Here is a 21,668-nt window from a genome sequence, read left to right as displayed (position 1 = left end):
TATTTGAATGTCTTGTTTTGATTATTTTCAAATATAAGCTTATATACTCTATATACTTTATACTCAGCTACACACCTCAGTATATTAATCACTTTTGTGTTTATGGTTCCCTTCATTCAATGGGAGCTGGGCTCCTTGTCTCCAACACCACTTCCTTCCACCCCGACCAACTACATACCCTACCTCCGGCTCTTTAAAGTGCAAGCTTACCATCTGGCCCGTATACAAGTATCAATTCCAAAACAGGACCCCCACAAGGCTAATATCCAGATCATTGACTCTTAAAGGAGACATATTATGAAAATTCCGCTTTTGTAGTGCTTCTACACATTAATTTGGTATCTGGCATGTCTACCGTCCCAAAAACTCTGGAAAAAAACAACTGCCGTGATTTGTTGAGGTTCCTCTATGTTAGAAATGATACGCTTGAGTGCGTCAAGTGGGAATACGACCAGAAAATACGTCATAGTCTCGCTGCATGGCCTTGGACCACCCCCACCATCATCTCACCGGCTCCATGGAGAGACAGCCCGGCTCTGTCTCACTGGCTAGTGTTAGCTCGCCAGCGAACGCAAGCTAACGAGCTCCACCCTCTCTCCGGGGAGACGGCGCCGACAGAGCTGCGCCGGTGGAGCCTCCGGAACCCCCCCTCCACCAGAGAAGCGGGAGGCTCTGTAAGAGGAGCCCCTCCAACAGCAGCCTCGGGCTGGGCTGCTCGCGGAAGCTCCCCGCCAGTGGCAGCGGGGGCCGGAGCTGCCACTGCCGCAGCCGAGGCAGCCACTGACGTTAGCGGGCTAACGCTGCAAGCTAGCTGCAAGCTAGCATTAGCTCGCTGCTGCCACCCGTCACACATCTAAGTGGCCGCATAAACATGCCAATCGTCAAGGGAGACCCCGGGACCCCTCTAGCTCCCACTGCTCCCACTGAAGTTGGGGAGTATATGGATGACCCCCCCAGTAATTGGTTCACACCATGAAATGGTGTGAAAGGAGGGATAATTTGTCGCATGTAATTTTATCCCAAATATGATAAGAGCTGGTCTCGGTTTGGTTCAATCAAGTATTTAATAAGAAGCAATGAAAGGTCTGAAAAGTTACAGCAAAGCAATGGGCACTCAATGCAAAACCCCCGGCCCTCTAGCGGCACCGGGCAGTCACGAGTCGCATGGTCGGGATTTGTAATATTTTATAACACCAGGTAGAACACGATTGGTCAATAATGAAGGGGAGTCGAGACTTGGTTCTTCCTCGATGGTGTGCAGACGTAGTTCACCCTCTTGGCACTGGAATCAGGAAGTGACGAGCAGCTCCGTTTCGCTCCTCCTCTGATGGTTGCTGGGCAAAATCTTCACATAAACAAGCTCTGACTCGGCTGACGCCTTGTGGGTCGGTGTTGCTGTTCATTGGAATAAAGAATATTGTTTCCCTGCTCTATCGGCTGTATGTTCTGTTTGTGTAATCATTCGCATCCTACAAACCAAACAACGCCACTCTAATTAACCAAGCAGCAACGGTTATTATAAGTCCTTGTGTGAAGGCCATATATCTGGCCCAAACTGCTCCTACCCCCCCCCCCCCCCGCCCCCCCCCCCCCACCCCTTGTTTTTGTTTAGATTTCACTTCTATTGCCATCTACACAGAAACACAGACAAGCTAAAATTTTAAATCCTAACAGTTTCATAAGGAGAATGTTGGGCCTTGGTACTTATTCTGTGAGTTGTATCTACACAGCAATACAGTCCCCTGCATTGAAATACATTGAAATACATTGAAATACGTTCTGTCCGAATGGAGATTTTTCTGATCTTTACCTGAATCGTGTCAACTGTTAAAAAACGTATATAGGCCAAACAACTGTGACGCAACCGTGTTCTGACCCCAACAAAAAGCAGATTTCAACATCATGAACCTTCATCTCTCAAAGTAAACAGGAACATTTTCTCCTTTACTGGTGCTGTCGGTTGACTCCCTGTTCTTGACTCATTGGGGGATTCCTGAACTTCAAGCGACACATCATGAAGGTGCTGTAAACCATGCAACACATGTATTCATCAGATTTAACTTGAATTATTTTTAAATGTTTCATATGATTTAAAAAAGTTTAAATTGGGAAAACCTCTTGCTTGTTTGCTCACAGTTTGATTTGGCTGCAGCTTCTTTGGCATCGTTCATCGTCTTTCTCTCTCCAGCTTGGTACGTCAAATTAGTTCTTTTTTAATTAATTCTCCTTATTTTACATGTTATATCCACTCCTTTTGTTGTATTAAAAATTACATCAATATTCATCAATGTGTGCACCAGAGGGTGATTCACTTTCAGAAAGTAACAACAAAGAGGAGAGTTTAATAAAATACATTCAATAACCTTTTTTTTTTTACACTTGAACCCTCAACAATAAGTCTCAGCCCATCACATCAGCCTCCATTGTCTTAATTTAGTCGTTCATTTCATGCTAACATTTTATTTGCTGTTATTCCGGCAACAACAAAATTTAATATAAAGTTTTTAATTATGTCAATGTCTGTCTCTCTCAGCTGTCAGCAGTCTGTGAACTGCAGATGGGGGCCTTACGGAGAGTGGTCCGAGTGTGACGGCTGCACCAGCACTAAGGTACACACATACACACACACACACACACACACACACACACACACTGACATACAATTAGTAATATCGTAAATTTGAAAGGTTGATATATTGAATTTACGATAAAAACCACATCCAGCTGACTAACAGCTACAGGATTAATTCATTCTGAGAACTTTTCGTGTTCTCCTGATGAACACAAATCCAATATTCACCCTCTTTATTTCTGCTTTTCATCTCCACCAGCTTAAGAGGAAAGCATATGGTTGTTTCGTGACTTAATGCACCGACGTGTTCAGGGAATCAGGCTCAGACTCACTGTCAAGTTACAGATGCTGAAGCCTAAATATGAGCAAATGGCGAGCAACAGTTGACTGTAAGTAATGTCATACTGAAGAATAGCATGTATATCCACTTCCTTCTCAGGTGCGTACTCGCCACGTGCAGGTGTACGCCCAGTTTGGGGGCGTGGCATGTTCAGGAGAAGCCGCTGAAACACAACCGTGTGTTCCGCAAAAAAGTTGTCCCCTGGAAACGGGCTGTGGAGAAAGGTTCCGCTGCAGATCTGGTTTGTTGCAACATATTAAATTGTCAAAAAGGTTAAGAGGAATTTTTCAAGTTCAAGTCTCTGTTATGTTTCATTTTGAGTCGAGGTTAAAATCGAAGTCGTCAAATTTATAAACATTAAGTCACTGAGCATATGATTCAAGAGTAGAAGTGACTGTCCGACTCTTGTAATGTGTAATAAAGACTCATTACTGAACCAGGTCAGTGCATCAGTCGCAGTCTGGTGTGTAATGGAGACCATGACTGTGACGACAACCTGGATGAGAGAAACTGTGACCGAGACGACCAACCGTTCTCATGCGACCTCGACAAAACGCCTCCGAACTCTGACTTCACAGGCAGAGGGTGAGTAGGTGCAACTCCACCACCAGGGGGGTGTAACATCCAGACAGACAAGTTATCTGATCTTCTACTTTTACTCTCTTCTTTCGCTCTCTCACTCAGTCCTTCCCCTCCTACTCACAATGCCGGTAACCACCGGGACTATATTTTCACCAGAAACTGCTCAACATCTTACCTCACTGTAACCCCACTTCATGTCTCCGACCACTTCTTTATCTATTACTGTCTCCCATTATCTCAAACTGACAACCTTAACACATCAACAGAGTCTGTACCTGTCCGTCACAACATTCGTTCCCTCTCTCCTTCCTCTCTAGCCTCCTCTGAATTATCAGCCCTCCCTTCCACTGACTCTTTCTCACTCATGCATCCTAACTCTGCCACTGACATTCTCCTTTCTACTCTTTCCTCCTCTCTTGACTCTCTCTGTCCTCTTACGTCACGATAGGTCTGCCTCTATTTCCACAGCCAAAAGCACTTTTTACCAAACTGCAATTCAAGTCTCATTTTCTAATCCCAAAAAACTCTTCTCCATCTTTTCCAACCTCCTCAACCCTCCCAGTCCCCCTACTCCTTCCTCCCTTCTACCAAGCCACTTTGTCAACTACTAAAAAAGATAGATGACATACGCTCTTCATTTTCTGATCCTCCTTCTATAACCACACTTCCAACAACTTCATCTTCATCCCCTTCGCTCTCCTCTTTCACCCCTCTGTCTCACCTCAAGTTCTGACCTTGATAACTTCCGCCCGCCCGACCACCTGCCCCCTTGACCCCATCCCTTCTCACATTCTCCAGTCTATTGCCCCTGACCTTCCTCCTTTTCTTACCCATCTTATCAACACTTCCCTGTCAACTGGCTGTTTCCCTAATTCTCTGAAGGAGGCAAGAATAAATCCTCTCCTGAAGAAACCCACCCTCGACCCGTCTGAAGTAAATAACTACAGACCTGTCTCTCTCCTTCCCTTTGTTTCCAATCAACTTTCCTCCTATCTTAACCACAATGATCTTCTTGACCCTCACCAGTCGGGTTCCAAGGCAGGTCACTCAACTGAGACTGCCCTCCTTGCTGTCTCTGAGCAGCTTCACACTGCTAGAGCAGCCTCTCTCTCCTCTGTCCTTACCCTTCTAGACCTCTCTGCTGCATTCGACACAGTGAAACACCAGATCCTCATTTCCTCCCTTCAGGACCTCGTGTCTCGGGCTCTGCTCTCTCCCTGCTCTCTTCCTACCTCAATAAACGCAATTATAGGGTAACTTGGAGAGGATCTGTGTCTGAACCTTGTCCCCTCACTACTGGGGTCCCTCAAGGTTCTGTCCTTGGTCCTCTCCTCTTCTCTTTGTACACCAACTCCCTCGGCTCTGTCATTCACTCACGGCTTTTCCTACCATAGCCACCCAACTAATCCTGTCGTCCGATCAGAAACACAGGTAGCAGCACGAATCACTGCCTGTCTGACCGACATCTCTCAGTGGATGTCTCAACACCACCTGAAGATCAACCTTGACAAGACTGAACTACTTTTCCTTCAAGGGAAAGACTCTCCCATCCACGACCTGACTATTAACTTTGACAACTCTGTGGTAACCCCCACTCAGATGGCTAGGAACCTGGGCGTAACACTCGACAGCCAACTCTCCCTTACTGCCAACATTTCTGCAACAACACGGTCCTGTAGATTCATGCTGTACAACATCAGGAGAATACGCCCCCTTCTCACTCAGAAGGCGGTGCAGGTTCTGGTCCAGGCTCTGGTCATCTCACGCCTAAATTACTGTAACTCCCTCCTGGCAGGTCGACCTGCTATTGCCATCCGACCTTTGCAGCTCATCCAGAATGCAGCAGCTCGACTGGTTTTTAACCAACCTAAATTCACTCACACTACTCCTCTCCTCCGCTCCCTTCACTGGTTACCAGTGGCTGCTCGCATCCGGTTCAAAACACTAGTACTTGCGTACCATGCTGTGAACGGATCCGGTCCAGTCTACATCCAGGACATGGTCAAACGTTACACCCCACCCCGTTCACTCCGCTCTGCTTCGGCTAATCGGCTCGTTGCTCCCTCACTGCTAAACACTCATCAAAAACACGACTGTTTGCCGTCCTGGCTACTAAATGGTGGAATGACATCAGAAAGTTTACACATCTTCCGCCGAAAACTAAAAACATACCTCTTCCGACTTTACCTTTAATAAAAAAAAAAAATACTAACAACTTTTGAAACTACCACTTTAGTAGCACTTAAATGGCACTTACTTATGGCACTTTGTAGTTTTGCTTTATTTTGAAGAAATTATACTTTCTTGATTCTTGTCGTCCTTGGTATGTACCCTCGGGTTTGAATGCACTTATTGTAAGTCGCTTTGGATAAAAGCGTCAGCTAAATGAAATGTAATGTAATGTATTGTTACTGAAAGTACGAAGGCTAATTGGCTAAAATAACCTCCTGTTGGTTTGCATTGTCGTGGTTCACAGTTACGACGTGTTAACGGGGAAACTGAGAGCAGGCGTGATCAACACTCTGAGCTTCGGAGGTCAGTGCAGGAAGGTGTTCAGTGGCGACCACAAAGTCTTTTACCGACTTCCGCAAAGCGTCCTCAGGTACAACTTCGAGGTGAGTTCAAGGAGAAGTTCACAAAGTTGTGACTTGTTGACTTGACGATCCATTGAGCGGTTGGTGAGCATGTCAGTGGCGGCTGAGACTTTGCTTGTGCTGCAGGTGACAGTGGACAACGAAGACAGCGATGAATCCTACAACAGTGCCTGGTCGTACACTCAGCACATCCAGGCCAACTCCTTGTTTACACATGACCGCCGCACCTTCCACAAAGAGCTCACTGAGCATAAGGTTCGATAAAACCTCACAAATCCAATCATATTGTGTAGTGTAAAATAAACTTTTACAGTTTATTAACCAGGATCTACTGTTCTCCTCCGTCCAGGCATACAGATTAATAGTCCTGAAGAATAAAGTGGAACTGGCCCAGTTTCAGAACTCCGCCCCTCAGTACCTCACTCTGTCCGAAGGCTTCTGGAAGGCCTTGTCCTCGCTGCTGTTCACATACGACTACTCTGCCTACCGCCAGCTGCTCCGGAAGTACGGCACGCATTACCTCTCCGAGGGCTCGCTCGGCGGCGAATACCAAGCCTTGTTGGAGTTAGACCGCCAGGCGTTCACCTCATCCAGTAAGAACTTCTCAAATGAACCTTTTATAAGTCAGTCTGTAATTAAAGGACCATACACACTGGACCTTTAAATAAGTACTTGATGTGATGGAGTAACAGTGACATCAGCTGATCAGTTTTTCCTGTGTTGTTGTGTAAAGGTAAGACAGATATCGAGTACCAGAGGTGTTGGAAGAAGGTGAAAGGTTTTTGGTTCTGGAAGAAAACGACAATCACATGTGAAACACTCATGAATTCTTTCTCATCCAGGGACGGTAAGTGAACAACTCAGGTTTCTCTGGAAGATCAAAGCAAACCAGTCACGGTCTTGGGTAAAATGTTCCTTCCACTTCCACAGGACACAAAGTGAATAAAATGCCCATTAAAGTCAACATATTTGGAGGAGATCCGTCCTTCATCGGCGCTCTGAGTATTCTGGATCTGGAAAATCCAGAAGCTAACGGAGAGATCTATCAAAACTGGGCCTCGTCAGTCAAAGACTTCCCTGACGTCATAAACCAGAAGGTACGACCTCGATGGACTGGTTTATTACTGGTCAGATCATGCGTCTCTGCTTACATCGAACATAACACTCATGAACAAACTGTGAATTCTGCTCCAGCTGCGTCCTCTGCACGAGCTGGTGAAGGAGGTGCAGTGTGCAGGTTTGAAGAAGCTGCACCTGAAGCGAGCCACAGAGGAGTACCTGGCCGAGGAGGATCCCTGCCACTGCCGTCCCTGCCACAACAACGGGCAGCCGCTGCTGAGCGGCACCGTGTGTCGCTGCGTCTGCCGGCCGGGAACCTCGGGACCGGCCTGTGAGACTGGAGCTGTGATCGGAGAGCAACCAGGTAGACAACAGGATGATGCTCCATTTTAAAACCTCTTTAAACTAATCGGCCTCAGCAAAGAGAATAATCCAACGATTTAATCCAGATTTTAATTTGGTGTAAACTAGATAATTGATTGAATAAGAGTTAAAGGGTTTGAGTTAAATGTTATGTTACTGTGGTATCGCGTCGTTATGACTGACCCGTCCACAAACAAGACTGAACATGATGAGTTAATCTCTGGTTCTTTTCTCAGGGGTGATCCATGGTGGCTGGAGCTGCTGGTCCTCCTGGGCGTCTTGTTCTGGAGGTCAAAGGTCAAGAGCTCGCAGCTGCAACAATCCCACTCCCAGCGGAGCTGGACACCACTGCACCGGACCGACGGAGGAGCATAGGCCTTGTGAAGACCCAGACATCCAGTATCTACAGTGAGAACACACACAAACACACACACACACACACACACACACACACACACACACACACAAACTCACACACACACACACACACACACACACACACACACACACACACACACTCTAATGTTCAGGAAACATCGCTGCAGCTCCTCTTTTCAGCCTCTGTCTCAAACACTTGGTTTAAGCTCCTGTCTCCTTTAATTTGGTTCTAAAAAGTGATAAAAGCAAATAATTTCCTCTCAATCTGTTCTAATCTAATCTGCCTCAGTTCCTTTTAGTTTTCTCTCTGTAAACCGTTGTTGGGACACGGTTTTTATGAAACCAAAGGCCTACTCTTCGGCCTATATGTATAGTCAAAAGCCTGAAAGCACATGTTCTCTTATGTTCTGGAGAAGCCTCCTGAACTCAGTCTCCCAGGATGCAACAGGTTCCATTGTTCTGGAAAAAGCCAGAACACACTGAACTCACTCTCCCAGGATTCCTCAACGGCACACAGAGGTGTGAAAAACCACAAGGGTCAGCTCCAATTGGTCAACTTGGCCCATGACCCGTGAGGTCACCAGGCCAATATAACGAGAGATCGCCCTCAATTCTTGCTCTTACCACAACTCCTCAAGGAGTGAGGCTGCCGACCTTTCTTCCCGAATCGCCGAGAGAGGCCTGGCTGCTCCCGCACATCTTCTCTTTCCACAATCCTACCGAGGAGGCAGGCGGCCAGCTCTCTTCTCCTGCATTGCAGAGGGGAGGCCGGGCTGCTCCAGCTCAAATCATCCCTTCACACACCAACCGGAGGTCAGAGGTGCAGCTTCCAACTCATCTCTTCAAGGAAATCTCAACGCATCTCAAGCTTTTCCAAACTCCTAGCAGCGACTCGTTGTCCTGCAGGTAAGATTCAACGAGCAACCGAGCCCCACAGCTCGACTGAACCACGAATGCAGAACCTTACGACCAGCCGGGTGACGTCACAGAACCGCTAACTGCACAGCAACTTCCTTTTCCCTTTTCCTCGGATCGGTAACATAATCTGGGCTTAATAATTATACTAGACTAAGCAAGAAGATGTTTATCTCCTCCCCCACCTCAGAGGGGGGGGGGGGCTTTTAACTTTCGGATGGCCAGCGACCAACTAAGAAGCCAAATGGGAGAGGTTACTCTTTTGGTAAGCCACCATTTTGAGAAACCCCCTTGTTTACATAGACACCCACACTCACATACCTATCTTTGTGTAGCTAGTAGGTTTGTTAGTAATTTGTGTTTTTATACTTTATTATATTCATAATAAATGTTTTTCTTTCACCAATGTTCTTTCATTAATGTTGCATAATTGAAATTTGGCAACCGCTACACTGTCAAGAACTCCATAACCGTCACTGTTCATTATATAATCTTTAATTGTAAATATTGAGATTTCTAATTGAACTAGATCTCAATGAGACTGATCTTAATCCATAAACTGGCTATCTTTTCCCTTCCTTTGAAGGGTGGTGCCCCAAAATAACTTTAACCAACTAGAGTTATGATTTAATATTAATATTTTAAATATTAATGTTTTATATTTTATTTTGATAACCATCTTTATTGAATGACTAAAGGCACACCATTCGATGGTATCACTCTTTAAGCATTATTGCACAACACTGTTTGTGTTCAGGACGATGGAGCCTCAGTGCTTCTCTCTCTCTCTGACGCCACCAGTGACCTGTGGTCCGCCCCCAAACCTGAGGAACGGTTTCATCCAGGTGAGTCTGAATCATTAATGTTTGCAGGATTACGTGTTTGTTTGTGTGTTTACAGGATTACGAAACAAACGACATAGGACATTTTTCCAATTTCTTATATATATTTATAAGCGTGTTGTTGCAGATTCAAATAAAAATGTGTCTCTAGAGAATTTAAAGTAGTTTCATAAAGGATCTTTAGTTTCACTGAATTTAAACTTCCTATGTTATCTTTCGTCAACTTTAAATTTTAATTTATTTCAAGTTTCTAAAATGCAGCGACTGTTTTATTTCTCTCTCAGAATCCCAAAGACTTGTACATGGTTGGAAGCACGGTGGATTTCTCCTGCATCGAGGGATATTACCTCAGTGGACACGCTGCCGCTCGGTGCACTGAAGACAAGACGTGGACGCAGGGGACGTGGGTTTGTATAAGTACGTGTTCCCTTTATGGACAATACGTTTTTTTATCTTATTGATTGTCCTGCACACAGATTTCACTGAGGTGTCGTCATCTGTTCTCGTCCCAGGATCCATGTGTCGGTATCCACAACTCAGCGGGGACGTTGTGGGTACGCCCACCAAAGTGTCCTATGGGATTGGAGAGACTGTGTCCCTCCACTGTCCTGCGGGGTCGCTGCTGGACGGTGAGGTGTCAGAGGTCATGTGTAGTCCCAGTCTGCAGTGGTCTCCGTCTCCTGCAGGCGTTCGCTGCAAAGCAGGTACATTTATTCTTTGAATACATATATATACAGTACGATTGCACTGTGGTTTCCCCGTCACTGATTGAATCTGTTTCCTCCTCAGTGCCCACAGCTCCCACTCCTCCGCCCGGCCTGAAGTGTAAACCCTGGGAGAAAGTAGGAACAACCGTGTGTGTGTGTAAGATGCCATCTGAGTGCTCGTGAGTCTGACATTTGAGAACCATTTCTAAGTTTTACTCTGGGAACTGTTGGGTGTGAGTCTTAAACGCACAATAATAACTGAAAACAGTAGTGATTTTAGACTGAAATTTCTGGTGGGGCAATTTTGTATGACGTCATGTCACCGTCACAAAAATAGAGTTAGCTGATTATTATAAGCAGTAGTTCTATATAGACCAGTGCGATATACTATGGGTTGCAGTTTGAGTGCCAGCAGGGAGCAGAAATCCAATTTCAAATACATTTCACATGCTTTAGCGCTCAGCGCAACACAAAGATGTTGTCTATAATACTGCATTAAAGTAAAATGATCACAACAAAGTAAAAGAGTAGACAGACACATAGCTCAAATAACATTTCTCTCTATCTTGCCTTTAGGCTAGCAGAGCTAAACTAACAAGCCAGGTACAGAGACACCGATACCTGCTCATGACTACTAACACATAAATACAATATAAAACTTTACTTACCACAGAAATGGGAGCGCATCCGTCTTTAGCTTCTCTGTCAGAAGAACAAACCAATCATCAAACCGTGTTATTCATCCGATATGTGAGTGAAACCTCTCCACGGACTCGTACGCTATCCCCCTCACTGACGGAGGATAGCTTGTTAGCCTGTTAGCCTGTTAGCTCAGGTGAAGCCGAGCAGGCAACAGACTGGGAGCTGGAGTCGTGTTCACATTATTCTCGTCGAGTTGCTAGGCAGATTTCGTGGGGCACATCTGAAAGTTCCCCATCTCCCAATGTTAACTTTGGCTTATGTTATTCACACACACATTCACGGCACTATGAATATAAAATAAAATATATTTTGCCACAAAGTAGAGAGGTATTACGCTTTCTGCACAACAGCGCCATCTGGATCTGGTGGGGCAGTGCCCCACGTGCCCCTAATGCAGAAACACCACTGACGGAAACTATTATTGTGTCTCAATCCAGGACTTCACTGCCGTTGTGTGCCGGACTTGTCTCGACTCAAACCCCGCGGTTGCTCAGCTTGTGTCAGCTCGGCGCTCTGCGGTGTATCGGACGCAGCTTCGTGCTGAACACTGACACCGACTGTCGATGGCCACCGCCGATTTTCACGTCCTGCAGCGACTGTCCACCAGGGACCGTCTGTCACGGTGAGTCAGCTGGAGGAATTTAACGGATAAATCTGGTCATTATTTTAAAGTTGTGTATACATAAATATGAGTTTGTGTGTGTGACTTTATGAGTATTTGAAATCAATTTCTTTTTCCAATTCTAGGTTCAGCCAGAGAATGCGTTTGCCTGAATGTGTCAGATTGCCCCCGAGACTCCCCCCCCCTCTGCGTTAGCTCTGATGTGGCCACGACGATGACCGAATGTGAGGTGGGCGCCAGGAGGTGTGCGGGGGAGCGGCTGAACGTCACCGGCATCGACTCTTGTCCTTAATAAAGATTGTTGTTTTATTCAATCTGTAGATCAAACAGGAAGCTGTTTCTTTCTGATATGACTACATTGTAAATAGAGGCTAAAATAAATTCTAACGATTAATTAATGTAAATAGATTCCTCCGCGGTTCTGTGTTTGTTTTTATATTTGTCACAGAGGGTAGATAAGGTAAAACAAATGAAGGTTAAAATGACAAATCTACTTTGTGTAAAGTTAATGAAACCCTTTCAAAATAAAATGTCATTCATTTGGTTTTGCTAAAATGTGAAATATTGTATTAAGTTTTCAGCCGTCAGATTCTGAGCTGGCGTTTTTTTCAAATCACCAGTCTCAAATTATACTTATTTTAAAATACCAGGTAACATTGATAATGTAGTAGGTATATTATTTATCAGAATATGTTGCCTTTGATTTCGATTCAAGTATTGTTACTGGGCCTTCTAAGTACAACTGGACGCAAATATGTATTTAATCAATTTGTGACAAAGGTGGTGAAGACATCAACTCCCATGATCCCTCGCTGCTTCACGACATCAGCAACTATAGGTGTTCTGTTATTGTTTTGATTGAGAGACCCCTAGTGGCCAGACTTACTTATTGTATATTTAACTGAATAAAGAAATCGCGGTTTAGTTTTTTCTTTATTTTTTTCAATGTAAGTTCAGGGTTTCACAAATATTTGAAGGCTGATACCCGAGCAGTAAATAGATTATATACAGTGAGGAAGTGATGCAGGGGAGAGGTTCATACTGTAAGAAATGTAATTATCATTGTACCTGAAAAACGTTAAACAGAGAAACAATCTCCTCCTGTCGTAAAGAATGATTTGAGACACTTTTTCAAAATCACTGTCACGTCCTCACAAAGCATCTCGGATCAAATCCGGTCGGAGAAGTTCGGTGACGCTGCAGCTTCACTCAGTGACGCCCGAGAGGAACAACCCCATCATCCAATCATCTGGACTCACACGCTCCTTCACCCAGGATCTCAAAGTCGTAGCTGGCACATTTGAGCGCGGCCATGGAGCAGAGGTCCAGAGCTCGAGTCCTCTGGCTCCTCGTCAGCTTCACGCAGAACATGTGCTCGCTGGATCCGCGACAGTCACGAGCTGCTCGACACTCGCACTTCTTAAAGGCTGACGAGAGAAACGAGAGGAGGACGTCAGGGAAAACCAACAAACCTCATCGCTGCTCAGAAAATATAAACCTATGTAGTTTAGAATATTTAATGATGTGGACCAAAAATATTAAACATTAAACTGAAGGTTAAATTGTCAAGTTTTATCATCATATCCACTTATAATGATGCGTGTTTAATGAATAAATCTGATATTTTGAAATACAAATCTAAAATCTCACCGGAACAAGTCTCCCAGTCGAAGCAGGTGTCGAGACCACAGGGCTCCTGAGCCGAGCTCCTGGACGACATCTTGGCTCTGAACTGGGCCCAGTCCAGTTTTCCCAGTTCAGACGCATCACACTCGCCCTCGCTCACGAAGAAGAGCGGGTCGCCGTGGCACCGGCCGGCGTGGAAGGAGCAGATGGACATCGACACGGAGACGCCGACGTCCAGGTTCAGGACGCAGAGACCTGCTTGTTGTGACCTGGACGAACACACACACACACACACACACACACACACACACACACACACACACACACACACACTTTCTAAGATTCTTATATATATATACAGTATATTCGGTTTATTATAAACAATATTTTTTTATCCTAATTCTCTTTTATTATTATTCTATCTACCTGTTAATCATTATTTCATTTTACTTTTATCTTGTTCTGTCTTTCACTGCGTTTTTCAGTGTCATTAGAAAAAAGCTAGTTTGAAATTAAATTAAATCTTAGCTTAATATAAATTAGTGTAAATTATTGCAATTTTTGCTGAGGTCAGAAATTGTTGTTTTAGATTCTATCATTGCACCACTTCATTTTTATTCATACTTGTTTTTGGCCTTTTCCATGATTATAAAAGTCCTGTTGTCTTTGAACGTGTTATATATTTTCTATGTTATATTATAGGGGTTAATAATTCTGACTTGATTGAAAGTGCATCATGTGAACAGAGTAATAGAGTCTCACCGGCAGCTCTCCCGTTGGACGCAGACACATCGGGCGTCCTGTAGTTTCTGTCCTGGTCCACATTGACCGTCGGGGACAAACGGTTCCTCTACAATCAGGAGGATGAAAGAAAACTTTATTCATACAAATCATATCACACTTTGAATGAATCATGAACCAGGAGGTCTCATCATGTCTACGTTACCGTCGGTGCAGCGCAGCTCAGCCGGTAACGGAGGCTCCCAGGTGAGACCAGTGCTGCACCGGTATGAACCCCCCGGCTGCGGCACCACGTCCGCCTCGATGCAGCTCAAACCCACCGACTCCCCCACTCTGTACTGGTCTTTGTCGGGGAGCAGCGTCATCCCATCAGGGATCTCAGGAGGAAGACAGAGGTTCTCTAAAGGCACAGGAGGACAAGTTGGAACCTGAAATAAACACGTGACGCCACCACCGACCACGACTGGAAAAAAACTTACTGATGCATTTTCCTTTCGGTGGACTCCAGGTGCCGTCAGGGAGACAGTTGAAGAACTGGAAACCCTCCAGATCAAACCCAGTGAAGCACTGGAACTCCTCCTCCTCACCAAGGTCATAGTACTGCTTCGCTTTCTGTCCGACGAGAAGAAGAAGAATAAAAACCAACCACAGCAGCAACCTGTCCTCTTTCATTCTTCTCCTCTACTCATACTTCTATATTTCTGTCATTCCTCACTTCTGCTGCTCGTTCCCTCTGAACCATCTCACGACAATTGTCTTAAATGTATAATAGTTATAACTTATTGACTAATTTGCTTCACAACATCACAATTAAAAGATCAATTCAATCTCTTTCTTTTAGATCATTTTACTCAGTTTTGACTCCCATTTTTCTAATTAAAAACTTATTTTTATTGTAATTTTGGAGGATTTCAGCCTGTGGTTATTACTGGAAAGTGGTTGATAATTTGTATATTGTATGAACAGGTTGGTCTTTACCCTGAGGAAGCTGCTCTCGGGCCTCGGTGGCCTCACACAGCCCTGAACGCCAGGAGGCAGCTCGTCTCTCCAGCCCACAGTGAAGTCCTCGTCATTTTCACACGTCCCCTGTCTGAACGAGACAATCCAAAGGGACACGGACAAACTTTACATCTTTAAATAAAAAAGTTAAAGTGGAAGTTTGGCAGATTTCAGCCCGGAGTTATTCCTGGAAAGCGAAAACGTGGGTTGTAACTAAAAAGGGAAAGAAGATTGTGTTGGTTCCATCCCCCTGTGACAAAGTGATGTAATCATGTGATGAGTCTTTTCTAATTCTTTACTTAATGTGTCAATAATCTAGAAATAAACGTTGATGACTTTACTTTTGTTAAATTTCAGTAACTTGATGTGGATTCAAAGTTTCTGTTAAAGAGAACCTACGATTGAAAGATGCTGATGTGACACGGTTCCTCCTGCCTGTTGGGGCCTTGGCAGGGCTGACCTCCTCTGAGGGGGGCGGGGTTATCACACGCCCTCACCCGGTGTCTCTTCATGGAGGCCGAGCAGCGAGTCCACGGCCCCCAGCAGCTCCAGCGACCGTCCACCTCCTCTGTGGGAAGGACACAAGAAGCCACATGAACAGGTTCATCAGACAGCGACAGATTCCCGGAGACGCGACCACGTGACGCCTCGGCCGTACCTGATCTGAAGTCAGGAGCCCGTCTCTCACAGTTGGTGCCGTAGGTGCCGGTCTGGCAAACACACTTGCACTCTGTGCCGGACAGAACGGGCCGGGCGTTGTTCGGACACGGCTCACACTTGCAGGTGTCGAACTCCCCCTGGTACTGCAGCAGGGCCTTCCTCAGGTTCCTCCTCTTCGTCGCAGCGCAGGGGATCCCGCGAACCAGGTCTATGATGGGCAGCAGCTGGACCAGCACATGCGTGAGCACAGCTTCAGTGTTTATGGACTTTGATGTATTTTGGGTGAGTACGTGTGAGGGAAGAGCTTTGAGATTCAACCTTATATTCCACCACAGCAGGGTTGTCCAGGACAGACTTGGCCCAGTTCTTGTAGGAGGTTCGGTCCGGAGCGGGGCCCTGCCGGTCCCAGGCCAGAGCTGCTGCCTCCCGGGCTCGTCCTCCCTTCACCCTGGAGAAAGACTTCTCCGCCGCCTGGATGTACGAGCCTGGACCACAGACAGGATGTGGGAATGGAGAAAGGAGAGATAGTTGAGATGATAGAATCAGGATTGTCTGTGAGCCGTGAACAGCAGGATTCTGTAAACAGCTGCTGAGCGTCCTGCAGATGTTTGATGTGACCTTTGTATTTCTGAGTCATCGTGTTGCTGGAGCAGAGGGGGGCGCTGCCGTGTCGGCTGTAGAGGACGGCGGTCCAGCTGGTCTCTCTGCCCAGGCAGCCTATCATGTGCTCTGTTGTTTCACCTGTGGGGGGGGGGGGGGGGGTCCGACACAGACAATGGAAGCAAAGATTTTACTCCAGTGTAAAGTCTATTCATTTAAGGGCAGAAACAAATATGTCATTTTAACATTGTGAAGAATCACTGTTTGCATTCTGATCTTTGTCCACCAGGCTGTGCTATCGTACCTGAACTGGTGAGCTCCTCTCTGCTGTACTGGTACAGCAGGTCGTAGTGGCCTCCCAGCGTCCCCGAGCTGTAGTAATGTGTCCCAAAGCGCTGGAAGATGTCCCTGTAGAGGGCGTAGTTGTACTGGAGAGGAAGAGCCTGGAGGAACTGGAGGAAAGGCAGCGAGAGGACGAGGTCGCCCGGTTCTTTCACCTTGAACCTGGACACCGGGAGGACCTGGTGCACCCGGAAAAACTTGGAGTCCTACAGAGTGAACGATAGGAAACTATTCAGTCCTACACATCAATGTGGGGACCATGGCTCAGATGGTCCCAGTGAGGACGTTTGGTTAAACAAAGACAATGTCACTCTTCAAGATGATTGAGGGAATCAGGGGATCAGAGAATTATGATTCTTTTAATTATCACTCACCATTTTCTTAGAAGCTTCAAATGCCGGGTCCGCTCTCCCTGACGGGTTGGACTTGTCCAGACTGATGGAGTCTGTGTGCAGCGGCTGTGGCTCAGTGCTGAAGTCCTGCAGCTCCCCGACCTTCAGGACCACAGATACATCAGGACAACAAGTTCACGAGAAGAGCAGCGGTAGAAAAACTGAGATCTTCACTAATATGTTTGTGAAGATGAGAAAAAATTGTGTTGGATATGAAAAACTGGGTTAATAGCTGGACTTGGTGGTTTGAATAACACAATGACAATAAGGTTCTTACATCTCGAATCAGTCTGAGAGCTGATTTCTGTTCTGCTGTCAACTGGAGTTTGTTCTGTTTTGCGAAATCCTTTATAAAGATGTAATTTCTCTATGTTGAATTGTTCAATTAAAAGGAAACGCACAACATGGGGATATTTCAACTAACAAACTTATTCTTCTGTGTTTGAGCCTCTGCAGTCAAACACTCAGAACACTACCTTGATGTCGAACTTTTCAAAGTTGTGAGGGACTCGGTGGTAGAGCAGTATGGTCGGAGGCCTCCTGATGATGCAGCTTCCTCCCATGAACATGTTGTCCAGCACGGCTCCTCTCGGCTCCTCCGCCAAAGCATCAAACCTGCAAACACAAATCAAGGAGAATTCAAACGCACTGCGCAACTAGAAGGAGGCTCCTGGAGCTCAAACCCCACCAAGGCTCAACACTTCCCTTGAGTTCAATCACACTGCACCAGACGGACACACAGAGTCATTTCAGACTTTTGAATACATGAAGTGTTACCTGGTAAAATGTGAAAGAGCGTGACAAACTTTTCCTGGACTTGCGTCTAAATTGAATGAGTTCTTTCCTGACCCTCATCGTATCCTTCTGCCAAGTTTTGTGCAAATCTGTTGTGTAGATTTTGTGTAATCTCGTTTACAAAGAAACGGACAAGGGGTAAAACAGAACCTCTTCCTCGTATGTGCAAAAAGAAGTTGCACAATTCGCTAGTGCAGGCAACTGATAACAAACAGTGGAGTGAAATTTACGACCCCAGCAGGAGGAATGTGAACCACTTCACTTCAAATCTGTAAACAAAGCGGTGACCTTTAACCTCCGAGCTTACCCATTGCCCACCAGGTCGGCCCCGGGCGCCACCATCTTCTCTGCCGGGCACACGACGGAGAGGTCGGCACAGTCCCTCTCATCAGAGTTATCTCCACAGTCGTTCTGCCGGTTGCACGTCAGCGTGGAGTTGATGCAGCGTCCTGCAGAACAGAGAGTGTTTAGATAAGGCCTAATCTCCTTGAATGAGGAAAAACACACAACTCACCGTTATCACACTTGAAGTCGCCTCTGCAGTCGACAGGCGCTAACTTGCACTCTGTGGAGGGGTAGCAGGGCCTCTCCTCCGTCAGCTCCACGCCGCAGGCCGAGCCCCCGAACTGAGACGGCCTCTGGACGGAGCGGGTGCGTAACTACGACAAAAATCAGAAAACACTGACGGATCAAAATCAGACACATTTAAGGGACTGAGATCTACCAGTGAGGAATAAGATCTGGATATTGTGATTTTAAAGGTGGTTTCCATTGAGGAATCCTGCAGGTACGAGCTCTACGGAGTGACACTGCAGTCGTGATGACTTCCTTGCCTCTGTATTTTCTTTCTGCATTGCATTGTGGGACTGTAGCCGTCAGCGATAGTGTGTCTGCCGTGTGAGCTGTGAGTTTCTTGCCTGTTTCCTGGCGCAGGGTGAGCAGTCGGACCAGGGCTCGAACTGCGTCAGCAGGCAGTTGATGGGACAGGCCTGCTGGTTGCAGCCTCTCCTGTCCACTCGGTCACACAGCTGAGGGCAGCTGCTCTTCCAGTAGTAATCGTCAAACTTGAAGTTCCTGTCACAAAGGAATGAAAGTCACTCTGACGTGGAGCAGCTGTGGGGGTCAACTGGATCCTCAACTTAACCTGACAGTTAAACAAAGTGACAGCTCTGTTTGAGAGACGAGCTTTCCTGCGTCTCACCTCAGTCTCTGCTGGGTTCCGTGGTTGCAGGTCCTGGAGCAGCTGGACCACGAGCTCCAGGGATATCGGTCACAGGAGCAGGCGAGTGAGGCTGAGACGAAGCTGAGGAGCAGCAGCAGCACCAGACACTGACTGGAGGACGCCATCACACCCGGGGGAGTCCCGCCTAGTTCGACGTATTATGAAAAGAATTCAATACAATCATTTTTTTAACTGGATTTTCATCATACTGATACTTAATTTATGCTTTGATAAACACTATTGGTGTCAACACCACAATCTGGAAGCAATCAAACTTAAACAATTAACATTTAAACACAGAGATATTCTTCAACATGAAGATCCTACTTTAACTCGATAACTAAGATGCACTGTGCAGTAATACTTCAACTTCAGCATCTGATCGTTTCCAGTGGAAACATTTAGTATAGATTTAAGTTTCTGGTTTCACACAGAGATTTTACATTTATGGCATAAAAAGGCATTTTATGAGAAAAATACTAACAAAAAATAAAGCAATAAAATACCAAATGACATTGGACAAGACAAGACTTCAAATCTCAAAGTATATTTGTGTGCCAGCTTCAAGATTCAGTAAAAAGTAAAAGTAAAAGTGTATTAGAAGTGAAAATAAAAATATGAGGTGCACATGGAGTGAATGCAGAACTAATAGAAATGACAATAAATTTAAATTATGTGGAACTAACAACAACGAAACTAAAATTTAATTTGTGCAACATTTACTATTCTAAAGATGATAGAACTCACCACACACCCGACGTCCCTTCCAGGAGAAGAGCTGAAGACTTCTTGTGTGTTTGGTTTGTGTTCACGCAGCTGAGACCCGTCGCTCACTCTGCAGATCGGACTCTTCGTCTTCTGAGGTGAATATAAAACCTCCTCCAGTGTTTCCTCGGGGGCGTCCACTCACGTTAGGAGTTCAGTTGCACAATCTCAGAAACAGCTTGTTTTTTATTGATGATAATAATAGATATAGAACAGAGTAATAAAGAAAGTTCTTACATAACGCTCGTGTCCCTCGTTGTTTTACGGGAAGTAACGAGCGCTGGAGTTTCCCAGCAGCAGAGACACAAACCAGATGTTGGATGTTTGAGACTCGACAGATACAGAGGAGATTGTTTTTTTTTTTCACTCTTTCTTTTGTTTTTGTCCAAGAATTTGCACAATCTGAAAATAAACTCAGTAAAAACATTGTTTTGGTTCATGTTGTAAAACTGGTGCAACAAGAACTTTAAGTATTTAGAAACATTGAGCTTAACTGGGTCTTTATGTTAAGCTAGGCTAATTGTGACCACTCTTGCTCTGATGATATTCAGATTCATCTTCTCATCTGATGCAAATGGAAATATACATATATATAAATAAATATATATAAACATAACTAATTTTAAATGTAGACCAATTGTTTTTTAAAAGAAGACACAACACAAGTTCTTATTTTAATATAAAACTTTATTCACATTATAAAATGTCCTAAGCTGTACATACTGGTGTGTGTGTGTGAGGGGGGGAGGGGGGGGGTCTACACTGCAGGACACACTAACTACAAATGGCCTCGGACTCATAAACATGCTGAAACAAAGAATTGAGCAGCTTGGACATCGCTACTGAAACTACATTAATTCAAAACGAAAAACTCCACAAACACAGAATAACAAACTACACTGCACCGACACTCAGGGGGAAATGGCTGCAGTTTAATTACCCCCGATAAAGATCGTCTGGTTTTAAATCAGGGCAGGAGGCTAACGATGTGCAGCAGATGACACCGAAAAGTCTCCCTAGTGCCCCCTGGAGGCTGCGATCATTGTTGTAGCCCACTGAACAAACCCAGTTATGATCGTTTAGTCGTTCTGGATATTAAAGCTTGAAAAAGTTAACTTTGTCCTGAATGTGGCAATAGAGAAAAAGATCCAAAGGGTGTATCCTCTGGGGAGCTGCTTTAAACATCTAATCTCTGTTCTCTATACGTAATACTGAAGGATTTTAATTTGATTTTGATATTAACTGGGTAAAAGTAGATGTTTATAGCTGCTGCTGATGAGTAACATGATCGTGTTCATCCTCTGGGGATCATGAAAACAGTACACACACAGGGGATTTCATAGTTTAGAAGGTTTCTTGTCCTGGACCACAGTGTCGGTCAAAGGGAAATTTAGACACGTTGCTACAGAAAACATCTGGAGGACACGAAAACCATAACTCTGTCCCAAACACATCTGGTCAGTGCTCCGGTCGTAACTAACGCCGAGTTCACACGGCTCGATGTGCTGAGACTCTCTAGCTCGACCTCTGAACTTTTTATTGTTTTTCATGCTCTCCGCCACGTTTGTTGATATTATTATCTTTTTAGTTTTCCTCATCTGGTTTTATGCATCTGTATTTTCAGGCCTCACCTTGTCCTGCGCTCTTATTGGCTGCAGTTGTCACAGACCTCTCAAGATCATTTAGTTATTTAATTATTTATAAATTACATTTAGCCTGTGAGAAATCAAGCCCTGTGTCAGCTGACCTATTGAATCACGTTCTCACACATGTGGAGTGACGGCTGCCAAATCAAACTGGCCTGTGATCTGGGGCTTTTGTTGGAAAGTTCCAAAATTTGTTGTCGAGTG

The 21,668-nt window shown here is 45.3% G+C and overlaps 2 protein-coding genes across 2 annotated transcripts; one reads left to right on the top strand and one right to left on the bottom strand.

The window, feature by feature from the left end:
* The first annotated feature begins 1,608 nt into the window (after nucleotides 1–1,608).
* On the top strand, nucleotides 1,609–12,600 carry LOC133975358 (complement component C7-like). Its single transcript, XM_062413288.1, has 18 exons — nucleotides 1,609–2,020; nucleotides 2,137–2,192; nucleotides 2,534–2,609; nucleotides 3,012–3,153; nucleotides 3,353–3,497; nucleotides 5,971–6,109; nucleotides 6,215–6,343; nucleotides 6,438–6,681; nucleotides 6,822–6,935; nucleotides 7,019–7,185; nucleotides 7,283–7,511; nucleotides 7,747–7,918; nucleotides 9,561–9,648; nucleotides 9,930–10,062; nucleotides 10,158–10,349; nucleotides 10,435–10,531; nucleotides 11,492–11,676; nucleotides 11,802–12,600. The coding sequence occupies exons 1-18, from the start codon at nucleotides 2,015–2,017 to the stop codon at nucleotides 11,966–11,968; spliced, it is 2,481 nt and encodes an 826-aa protein (XP_062269272.1). The 5' UTR covers nucleotides 1,609–2,014; the 3' UTR covers nucleotides 11,969–12,600.
* Nucleotides 12,591–19,938, bottom strand: c6 (complement component 6). Its single transcript, XM_062413287.1, has 18 exons — nucleotides 19,801–19,938; nucleotides 19,033–19,198; nucleotides 18,749–18,905; nucleotides 18,346–18,490; nucleotides 18,139–18,280; nucleotides 17,513–17,651; nucleotides 17,019–17,138; nucleotides 16,607–16,850; nucleotides 16,321–16,443; nucleotides 16,021–16,187; nucleotides 15,701–15,926; nucleotides 15,442–15,610; nucleotides 15,022–15,133; nucleotides 14,523–14,655; nucleotides 14,249–14,443; nucleotides 14,065–14,152; nucleotides 13,327–13,571; nucleotides 12,591–13,103 (listed from the first exon to the last, which is right to left on the bottom strand). The coding sequence occupies exons 2-18, from the start codon at nucleotides 19,176–19,178 to the stop codon at nucleotides 12,922–12,924; spliced, it is 2,733 nt and encodes a 910-aa protein (XP_062269271.1). The 5' UTR covers nucleotides 19,179–19,198; nucleotides 19,801–19,938; the 3' UTR covers nucleotides 12,591–12,921.
* Between the last annotated feature and the right edge of the window lie 1,730 nt (nucleotides 19,939–21,668).

The sequence above is a fragment of the Platichthys flesus genome, chromosome 19 (genome assembly GCF_949316205.1).
Source record: "Platichthys flesus chromosome 19, fPlaFle2.1, whole genome shotgun sequence".
Lineage (NCBI taxonomy): Eukaryota > Metazoa > Chordata > Actinopteri > Pleuronectiformes > Pleuronectidae > Platichthys > Platichthys flesus.
The sequence above is the reverse complement of the archived record's forward strand: the minus strand, read 5'-3'. Positions and strand labels throughout refer to the sequence as shown.